This window comes from Pseudoliparis swirei, chromosome 15 (assembly GCF_029220125.1).
Source record: "Pseudoliparis swirei isolate HS2019 ecotype Mariana Trench chromosome 15, NWPU_hadal_v1, whole genome shotgun sequence".
Taxonomy (NCBI): domain Eukaryota; kingdom Metazoa; phylum Chordata; class Actinopteri; order Perciformes; family Liparidae; genus Pseudoliparis; species Pseudoliparis swirei.
Window position 1 is genome coordinate 17,845,772 of NC_079402.1, and position 10,709 is coordinate 17,856,480.

The window sequence follows — 10,709 nt, forward strand, 5'->3', positions numbered from 1 at the left end:
TTCCAGCTGTGTGTTTCTGCTGAAAGTTGCGAGTCCTCTGGGAAGTCTTTAGTTTTCTGTCTCTTTTTTTTCGGGTGCTGTGTTATTATCCTCATTGAGCGAGATGATGGGATGATCAAATCCAGCTGTTGCATCCTCTGGGCCACAAAGTGACCAACATAACTACGTATTCCCCCCCTCCTCCTCCTCCTCCTCCTCCTCCCAGGTTGAGCAAAGAGCTGCAGGAGAAGAACCGTCTGATCCAGAGCCTGCAGAGTCAGATCAGAGGCAGAGGCCCCAGCAGCCAACACAGCTCTCACTCTGATCCGTACCACTCAGACAGGACCTCCTCCTGCTCCTCCTCCTCCTCCTGCCGAAGCAGCCCGGCCAGCGGCCATCAAGCCGACGGTAAGCTCAAAGATATGTTCACACGAGCTGCAGATTTCTAGATGTAATATTGAAACATTGTCTGAACAAAAGTATTTATTTGCAAAAGTCAGAGATGCTGTGCCCCGTCAGGAATAGTGAACGAGACCGTTTGGTTATTTTAAACCTCACTAAGACCAGCGTGGTTCCTTTTTAAAAATTCATATTTGTAGTATATTGTTGACATTACCTTAGTTCTCGTCCAGTCTAGCCTGTAACGGCACTTATTTTCCACTCAGATTCATTCTGTTGCAGTCAGGCGTCCCGCCAGCCAAGGGCACAGCAGGTGTCCACTTTCAACCCACCTCCACTTCAAGTTGCATTATTTAGTGCCACCTATCGGGTTCAATCTTCACATTGTGTTTCCCTTCAGGAAAAGAGACAGTGAAGGCTTTTACTGAGCCATGTGAAGTATGGTTATGGATATGGATATGTGAGAGGGCCTGCAGAGGGGTTTTGGTTTCCCAACGCCAACTTTAGAAGCTGGGACATTAACTAGCAATAATTTAAGGATTTAATAATGAGTTATTGGTGAGTGATTAGCCTCTCACACAAACAGTATGTAAAAAGAAAAGAAGAAAATACCCTCTAAATCACTCAAAAATTATGGAATATATTTTATAATTTTGTATCTATTTATCTGTTGTCTCCGTGTTTAGGCCAGCGTCACCCTTCTGATTGGACAGGAGCAGGTGTCCCTCCTGTGGGCGGAGCTCTAGAGGACGCTGTGTCTGGTGCCCCCGGCAGACTGCAGGGCCTGCAGCGGGAGAACGGGCGCCTGCAGGACCGGCTGAGGGGCAGCGAGGAGCTCAACGCCAGCCTGCGCAGTGAACTGGACCTGCATCGCTCAATTATGGCCCAGACCAGCTCCCATCATCAGGAACAGGATCAGGACCAGGACCAGGACCAGGACCACGACGGATCAGGGCCTCAGACTCCATTTCAAAAACGAGACGAAGACATTGTCTCACAGAAGAACGCTGCCGAACAGCCTCGCGCTGTGACCTCAGGTAAACATGTGACATCATCTGTTAGACTTTCCATTTACAACACACACGACACAACAATAGCAAAGAAAAAAAATCCATTTATGCAGCTTTAGATATTTGAAGACACATTGTGGTTTGTGCTGTACATGTTCATTATGAGAAAACATTTGTTTTGCTTGAATTAGAGTTTGAGAATTGTGTATTAAAGGTTGTTTGTATTTAGTTTACTTGTAATGAGGATTCAGCAGATGAACACTGTTGAATGATGTCTTGTATATCTCTGGAGGAGCTTTATGGCCCATCATTTATTTTGTAGTGTTGACCCATGCTGGGGAACTTTACAATCTGTCTCTTGTAAATGAAGTTTATGGAGGTGCGATACTAAATCCTCTTTAATTTAGCTTTGTGCGTGTGCGTGTGTGTGTCTGTCAGACTTGCTGGCAGAACATCTGCAGGAGATCCGCGTGCTGCGCCAGCGCCTGGAGGAGAGCATCCAAACCAACGACCGCCTCAGGGAGCAGCTGGAGAAGAGACTAGCGGAGGTGGAGAAAGATCCAGGTACTCGGCTGACATTTAGGATCTTAACGCCACGCTTTGGCAAATACTGTATGCCAAGAATTTGCTTTAAAAAAAGGAAAATAGACTTATTTTCTGACTGATGAGTGTGTATGTGCCCATGTATGTTCAGCAGCCACCAACATCTTCATCCACGGTAACGAGGAGCAGGGTCAGCTGACCAATGAGGTGCGATTCCTCTGGGGACAAAACCAAGTCCTGAAGGACCAGCTCAGCCTGATGTCTAAAGGTAAACACACATGTCTGGGCAACATCCCTCTGACCTATAATCAGGAACACATCCTTTCAGTCAATAGAATAAAATAATTACCATACACCTGACGGACGTGGCTGGTGCTGTTTTGCCCACGCCTTCATCAAAAAACACACACGCTTCCATCACTGACGCTGTGCTTCAAACTAACTCGGACGTTTTTTTATCCTCCCCAGACAAGCAGAAGGAGCGCGAGAAGCTCCGGGAGGCTCTGGCCAGGCGGACGGCCAAACTGGAGCAGAGCAGGGCGGAGAGTGAAGAGCTGACGCAGGAAAACAACCAACTGCAGGAGAGGCTGGACCACAGCAGCCAGGAAAACTCCCAGCTGCGGCAGTCTGTGCACAGGTACACACACACACACACACACACACACACACACTCAGACGGAGGTAACAGTCACTCTCACACACTTCTTCTCCTCCTCTTCTTCATGCAACCTGAAACTACACACGGCCACTAATTACCATTCTAAAGAGCCATTATTTCCTACTATTTGTATAACTCTATCATTTGTAGGCTCATCCTTGAACACATGAATACACACACACACACACACCATAATGATGGTGTGTGACCTCTTACTGACACAGATGAGTGAGGCTGACACCCGAAACCTGGAGTCTGTTCTGATGTCAGGCCTCTCCTCCTCTCCCTTTCCTTCTCTCTGACTATTTAGTGCATGTGCGTGTGCGTGTCTCTGTCCGTCTGTGTGTGTGTTTTTGCAGACGTGTACACTACATTCAAAAGTCTCATTGTCAACATATTTGTCACTCTGTTTATGAACTACACCTGACTAACATTTTAAAAAAAGTTGAGTTGTAATAAAGTAATAATTACAACTACCATGAGGATTTGAATGCTCATTTTTAGTTGAATCTGTTTCAGAGTCCGGAATAAACTTAATTGTTACTTTTGAGGTTGTGGTTTTGTGAATGGTGTTGCTTTGTACTGAGACGTGTCGCTAGTTTAATTTTTAGCAGTAATATAAATGGACTTATAGTTTGAGTTGCATTTTAGTTTAGAAACAGGAAGCATGGAGACTGAGCGGTACGACGTGTTGCATATCATGTTATTTGTGTTCACCACCAGGATGACAAACATCTTTTTATTGAATCTAATGGTCAACCATTTTTACAATTTAAAAAAAGGCAAATTGATGGAGCCCTACATTGTATAGCGAGGAGTAGATCCTCCTTTATTCCCTGGAGTAGATCCAGACATATGAATCGTCTTTGATTTTGGTGTGTGTGTGTGTGTGTGCTTGCAGGTTGCAGTGTGAGGTGAAGCTACAGGTGCAGCAGCTGTCTGACTCTCAGCATCTTCTGCGGTCGCTGCGGGTGGAGCTGCAAGTTTATGAAAAGATGAAGACGGAAGCTCACAAACCAAACGGTACTTTTCTAACGAGTCGAGTTAAAATGAGACAAAGTGACTAAACAACAAATACAAATACAAAATGTAGAGATGTGTCGATCATAACGTGTCCAGCCTGTATCGACCTTTGTAGCCTTCCAGGTTCAACCTTGTATTATAAACTATAAATAAGTGTGTATGAAGTTTTGGGGTGCTGACATAGACATGATTTAAAAAGATTGTCTAATCACAGAAATCAACACGATGACATCATTTTTCTTTAGTTTGAGAGTCTGCAGAAAGCAACAATAACAAATAGATCAACGGTTATGTAACAGATGCCTGTGGGGGAATGGAAACTAGAGGATGCTACATGACTAATGAGCTTGCCGCTCCTCTTCTGAGCAGAAGGCGGCGAGCCGACCCACGAGGCGACCCACGAGCCGACCCCCGTCCGGCCCTGCGGCGCCGTGGACCTGAGCGAGCTGCTGCTGGAGATCCGACGCCTGAGGCTGCAGCTGGAGCGGAGCATCCAGACCAACACGGCGCTGCGGCAGAGGCTGGAGGAGCAGCTGCTCCGAGGACCCAACCGCTCTGAAACCATCAACATCAACTACCTGCTGTCATCTCCAGGTAGACGCGAGGCCCAGTGACTCCTGCACCTCGAGCTAATCACTCTACATCCAGACTGTTTGCTGTCCTGGCTCCTGATTGGTGGAACGAGCTCCCCACTGACATCAGGACAGCAGAAAGTCTCTACATCTTCCGTCGGAGACTGAAAACACACCTTTTCCGACTATCTGGATTAAAACACAGATTAGCACTTCAGTGGCACTTAGATAGCACTTACTTATGGTACTTTTGTAGTTCGACTATGTTGAGGAAATGTTACTTCCTGTATTCTTGTTGTTCTTAGTTTGTACTCTAGGTTGAAATGCACTTATTGTAAGTCGCTTTGGATAAAAGCGTCTGCTAAATGACATGTAATGTAATGTAATGTAACACACACACACACACACACACACGAGAAGCAGGTCTCATCAGTTTGGTTTTTACATTGGTCTTAGAAGAAGGCGGCCGATCACCGGGTCCTCACCGCCACTCCTTTCAGAGTCGCGGCGAACACACCGGTGTCCTCCCTGGTAGGAAACAAAACCTCATCAGAATAAGCATCGTGTTTAAATCATATCAATAAATAAAAGCCCAGATTGTCGGGGTTCACCGAGGCTATTTTCAAAAGGGCTTTTTATTTTTTCAGATGAGAAATGTGGCGCTCCCCCCGAGGTGGACCGGGGCTCGTTCAGCAGCAGCTCCGGCGACAGCGTCAACAGCGCCCCCTCCCGCCTGGTGCCGGGCCACCGGATGTGGGCCGACCGCAACGGGCGCCACATCCTGGGTCTGATCGAGGACTACAACGCCCTCCGCAGGCAGATCTCGGAGGGGCGTAAGCTGTCGCGCTGCATGGACCAACAGCTGCAGGAGAGTCTGCACGCGCTCAAACTGCAGCCCTCTGACAACAAGGTACAGATCACCAGGAAAAGCAATCACAAGATTTGAGAACAATACTTCTGTTCCACAGCTTAATGTCTTTACGCGTCCGTCTCCGTAGGTGACGGAGCAGCAGCATCTGAAGAGCGTGTCCGGCAGCGTGAGCGCCATGCAGCACGTTTTAGACGAGGCCGGTCGGATGCTCAAACTGGTGTGGAGAGTCTCTCTGCCAGCGGGTCACACAGCGGGGGACGGAGGCCGCAACCAGCAGGTACACACACACACACACACACACACACACACACACACACACGCTGTATCTACTCAAGCCACTTAAGTATCCACGGAAACCGAGTCTCATCTCTTCGTAATCCTCCGAAATCAGGATGAGCTGCTGAGAACCGAGATCTTGCGCCTGAAGAGCCGGCTGTCGCAGCAGGAGAGGATGCTGAGCGGCGCCGTCAAACGCCTCCGCACCACCAACCAGCTCAAGGAGGGGATGGAGAAGGTCATCATTGACCAGTGTAAGATGATCTTGTTTTACGTAGATGGTTACTGTAAACTGGTGAAGAGGGCACCTTTATTTAATTTATTTCCCTCCCCCCCTGCACATCGCTTAATTCTTTGTTTAAATACACTTTAAAACATTTAAATACACTTAAATACACACAATTCTTCACCTTAAATACACTTAGACTCGTTAAACTTCTGAAAACTGCTCATCTGCACTTCACCTCATACTTATATATATATTTTTAATTATCGTCTATTGTTGCACCACCCGCCATAACACCTTGCTTGTATATGTAAATATTCATGGCAATAAAAAGTTTCTGATTCTGAACTGTCTACCATGAACTACCTCAATCAATTTCAAATGACTGCAGCAATATTGTCTGCTTCTCTAATAATTGTATGTAATATAAAAATATAATCGTAAAATTAATATCTTTGTGTTTAGAATTTCTTTGTCATTTTCTGTCACTTAATAGACTGAATGATAATTCAGAAAAATGTATATTATTATTGATTAAATCTGTAATCGCCAGTTGTGTCTGTAAAGAAATTGTAATATATGACTATTTAATGTGAATTATTTCCCCCCCAATCTAGTGTATCTAACCCATGGAGTGTTGAAGAAAGCCAGAGGGAATTTAGAGGTGAGTTTACCAACACAAATAAATAAAACCTACTTATTACCTTCTTATTAAATGCAGATCTAATGTTCTCCTCTCTGTGAATCACTCTTCTTTTCCTCCTCATCCTCTGGTGAAATATTGGTAGACACATTACTGCACCCTCTCAGGTCAGTGTGGTCGAGGTGCAGCCATCGAGTGACGTGGTGCATGAGACCCTGTTGCTTTGGTTTTATCTATTGCATGAAGTAAATACCAAAATATAGATGTACCCTAGGATTTGTGTAGTTATGTAAGAAATCCTACCATTGTGTCTGTTTTGAACACAGTCTGAGATGCATTAGGATTTAACCTTCTGTACCTAATCGAGGTCGATACAGAGATCCTGAAGTTACAAATATATTACTTTTTAAAACCCTTTTCATGATTTCTTTTACCATACATTGATTGTGACATAGCACCACTTAGCAGTCTTAGTTTTCTCTACACCATTGTGTATCCATGCAACATAATTCAGATGCACAATTGTGGGAGCGAAGTGCACGATAATGAGATATTATCCATTGATATGAAACAGACACGAGTGCATCAACCCTCTCATTGAACCTTCAGGAAGAAAGCAATTCCAAAATGTCAACTCTTCCTTTAAAACCATATGCCAGATGCATGCGTCTGCAGTTGTAAAATATCAGTATTCTTAATATATATATATATTATATGTATATAATATTTAATGTATATAATATGTATATATTCTATTATATATATAGATAATATATTATCTATATATATATATTTATATATATATAGAGATACTATATTATATGTATATAATATTATATATAGATAATATATTATATATACATGTATAATCATATATATTATATTATATGTATATTATTATTAATATACGTTATATATATATATATATATTGTACATATATTATATTATCTATATACATATCACACCAACATTTCCCCCTGCATGTGTAAAATGTAAAGTGCCCTTATTGGAGGCCTGTGGTTATTGGAGGCTTGTCTTCAGGCCGTTATTGGAGGCGTGTCTTCAGGCTGTTATTGGAGGCGTGTCTTCAGGCCGCTGTCACGGTGCTTGTGTTCTCTGTTTCAGGAGGTTCCCGTCAACGGCCAGTAGGGGACCCGGCGGAGCGTCATCCGGAGCAGATGCGCATCCGTGTCACTCGAAGACGCTCTGAATCCTCCGAGGAGCACAGAAGCGACGCCTCTTTACACTCCAGCTCCTAAATCTGCTCCTCTGCTTTTCGATAATGTAGCTACCGAATGTTCACCGGGCCTTTTCCCGCCTTCCTGTCCTGCTGTAAAACCGTCACCCTACTCATCGATATCGAAGCCTTTTTGTACTACTGCACCTGACCGGCATTTCGTTAGATTTACTGTAGGTCCTGAAGTTGTAAAAGTTCCTTTCTTTTTAAAGAAGATGCCTTTGTAAATAGTAATTACTGCGATTTAAATATGTTCCTTTTATTGTTTTTATATTATGCATCTAAGAACATGAAAGTGTATATTTTATTACAGACGTATTGTTTTTACCTTTTTTGTTTTCATTGGTCAGTTTCTGTATCCAATGGTTCTGGACTTCTGTGTGTTCAGTGAATTATGTGCAAATGCAGTAAAGAAAAGAATTTAATGATGAAACACATTTGTGGTACAAGTACATTTATTAGCGTATACATTGGGTTTAAGTACACATTTAAACGTGAACATGGAGGAGAACAGATGGGAAAATAATAACATCCTAAAGAGCATACCTGCAAACTTGTCACCTTTCGGTGAAATTCACCGTTTTGAAATAAAAATAGGTCATCCACGTGAATCGTGTAGATCCGAAGTTTTTTCATATCAGCGAGTGAACCATACAGATATTTTAATTATTACTATTCTAGATAAATATACCAGTATCGTATTTATGGTATATTGTTTTTATGGTATTGTATCGAATTCTGGTATCCTGATATTTATGGCAGGTATCATATAGAAGTTATAATGTTAATATCGTGACAACCAGGTAGAGGCAGAACCGACTCAAGGAACACAGTCATGGCTCAGCAGAGCACACGAGTCCTTGAAGACTTGTTCAGGCCAAAGAAAGGGAAGTTGGTTCATGAATGACTTTAACCATATGATATATAATGACAATGCATATTTGTTATTACTATCATTATAGGGCCTGATTAACACTGATTACCCCCCCCCCCCCCCCCCCACCAAAAACTACCAAAGTTCAGCTAAAAATATTATTAGATTTAGAATCTCTTTAGAATTAGTTGCTTAAGAGAACAAAATAAAATAAAAATATTTTGATAATAATTTCACTTTAAATAATTTAAAAAACATGTTATGGTTCCAGCTTCTTAAATTTGAAGATGTGCTGCTTTTATATTTTTCCTAATTTGAATGATTTTTAAATATTGTTATACTTGTGTTCGCCAGTAGGGGGCAGTAGCGGGTTTTGCCATGACTGTCGCCGTAATTATTGTCTTAGACAAACAAGTTAGACCAGCGTAACGCAGACAGTGACGCAGCTATTAAAGTGAGAAACGTACACAAGCGCCATATATATATTAATGTTATGTTAGATAGTTACATGTTGTGTCCCGTGACAGATATAAACCGTAGTCTGCACACACATAAGTACATATATACATAGACAACATGTACATGCATAAACAGGTCAGTGCCTTCGATCTCCGTGACCTTGTCGTCGCCATGGAAACATTGTCACATGACATTTCCTTCGGTTCTGTGCTGTGACGTCGCTTCTCGCTCACGGAGTGCTGTGACGTCACGGAGCGCCGAACCAGAGTCTGTATATAGAAGTGATTTCCAGCAGTCTGCAGCACCCCTTCTTTTCTCAGAAGGGGTTGAGGGATTACTTGTGAATTCCACAGAAGGGGCGGATGGGGTAGGTGAATCTGAAGCGCCTACCCCCCCTCCCTGCGGAGAGGGGTAGGCGATTCTGTGAATCAGCTACTCCTCTCCCGGTGTGTGGCGGTTTGGTGAGATTCACCTGCAGCTACACTCTCTCCCAATAGGGGGGCTCTGTGGTATTCAAGGTAAGAGGTTGTGGAGACGTCCACAACCTCGCGGGGTGGTGGGGGGGGGGACACAGTTTTAAAAAACATTTCCAATATGTGGATTTACTTAGATATTTAACAAACAGTGTTTTGTGCAGAATATATATATATATAATATATGTATATATAATATATATAAATATATATGTGTGTGTGTTTAGTATATATATATATATATATATACAGGGGCGGCCCTAGGCAAGCTTCACTCGAATCTGCCCCAAACTTCTCGTGCTCGTTACAAGTCACGGCCCGAGTCAAGTCCGACCGGTGTGCCTGCGTCCTCGGTCCTCGCTCATCTGCGCCGGTCGGGGGCGTCTCGCCGGCGCCCCCGGCCGGCGTCTCGCCGGCATCGCGTCTCGCCGGCATCGCGTCTCCCCGACCGGCGACTCCCCGGCATCGCGTCTCGCCGGCATCGCGTCTCGCGTCTCGCCGGCATCGCGTCTCGCCGGCATCGCGTCTCGCCGACCGGCGACTCCCCGGCATCGCGTCTCCCCGACCGGCGACTCCCCGGCATCGCGTCTCGCCGGCATCGCGTCTCGCCGGCATCGCGTCTCGCCGGCATCGGGTCTCGCCGGCATCGCGTCTCGCCGGCATCGCGTCTCGCCGGCATCGCGTCTCGCCGGCATCGCGTCTCGCCGGCATCGCGTCTCGCCGGCATCGCGTCTCGCCGGCGCAGATGAGCGAGGACCTGTTCGACGCTGCTTGCAGCTTTAATGTTTTTTTTGTTTTCTGGTCTGTTAATGGCTGGCATTGCCGTCAAAATATTGGTTGGAGATATAGATGGGGGCGCAAAAAAAAACTGCCCAGCAAAAAGGCAAATTTTTTTGCACCCCCCTCTGAATGGCGCCCTAGGCGGCTGCCTATACCGCCTGTAGGAAAAACCGCCCCTGTATATATATATATAAATGAATTATATATATATATATATATATGTGTGTGTTTAGTATATATATATATTTATATATACTAAACATATATACTATATAACTCCCACCTCCACAGGGGCAGAAGTGAAGAGGCAGTGAAAATGAATGAAAATAATTAGAAAAGTTATAATGGAGCTTTTACAGACAAGATTGTTTGCTATATTTGGTCTTTACACATGAGAAGATAACATTTGAAATGTCTAATATTTGAAGTAGAACTTCAAACATGAAGAGAAAACTAGAATGACAGACTTTTTGTTTCACCAAGATCTCTGATAAATTCATATTGCATGTTTGTTAGTTGCATCTTCTCTTTGGCCTTAAGTAAACACGTTTTCTAATTGAAAAATGTAATAAAATGACAACCAGTTAGGCAACATTTGTTGCGCCGATATTAAACATTAGCCTATATTAAAGTTTAATTTTGTATATCCCCAAATCACAAATGTGCCTCAGAGGGCTTTACAATC

General features: G+C 43.9%; 1 protein-coding gene across 8 annotated transcripts in view; it reads left to right on the top strand.

The window, feature by feature from the left end:
- Positions 1-8,049, top strand: part of cdk5rap2 (CDK5 regulatory subunit associated protein 2) — a 38,901-nt gene extending 30,852 nt beyond the window's left edge. For 5 of the 8 annotated variants that reach the window (XM_056432065.1, XM_056432066.1, XM_056432058.1 and 2 more), the window contains 14 exons: positions 206-387; positions 1,065-1,415; positions 1,827-1,952; positions 2,083-2,199; positions 2,400-2,568; positions 3,491-3,612; positions 3,982-4,206; positions 4,641-4,715; positions 4,832-5,094; positions 5,183-5,332; positions 5,447-5,585; positions 6,175-6,221; positions 6,346-6,367; positions 7,327-8,049. In XM_056432065.1, the coding sequence (XP_056288040.1) occupies positions 206-387; positions 1,065-1,415; positions 1,827-1,952; positions 2,083-2,199; positions 2,400-2,568; positions 3,491-3,612; positions 3,982-4,206; positions 4,641-4,715; positions 4,832-5,094; positions 5,183-5,332; positions 5,447-5,585; positions 6,175-6,221; positions 6,346-6,367; positions 7,327-7,460 (2,122 nt within the window). In that variant the 3' untranslated portion in view covers positions 7,461-8,049. The remainder of the gene's footprint in view (positions 1-205; positions 388-1,064; positions 1,416-1,826; positions 1,953-2,082; positions 2,200-2,399; positions 2,569-3,490; positions 3,613-3,981; positions 4,207-4,640; positions 4,716-4,831; positions 5,095-5,182; positions 5,333-5,446; positions 5,586-6,174; positions 6,222-6,345; positions 6,368-7,326) is intronic. The other 3 variants (XM_056432061.1, XM_056432062.1, XM_056432064.1) reach the window with 3 other exon arrangements.
- The last annotated feature ends 2,660 nt before the right edge of the window (positions 8,050-10,709 follow it).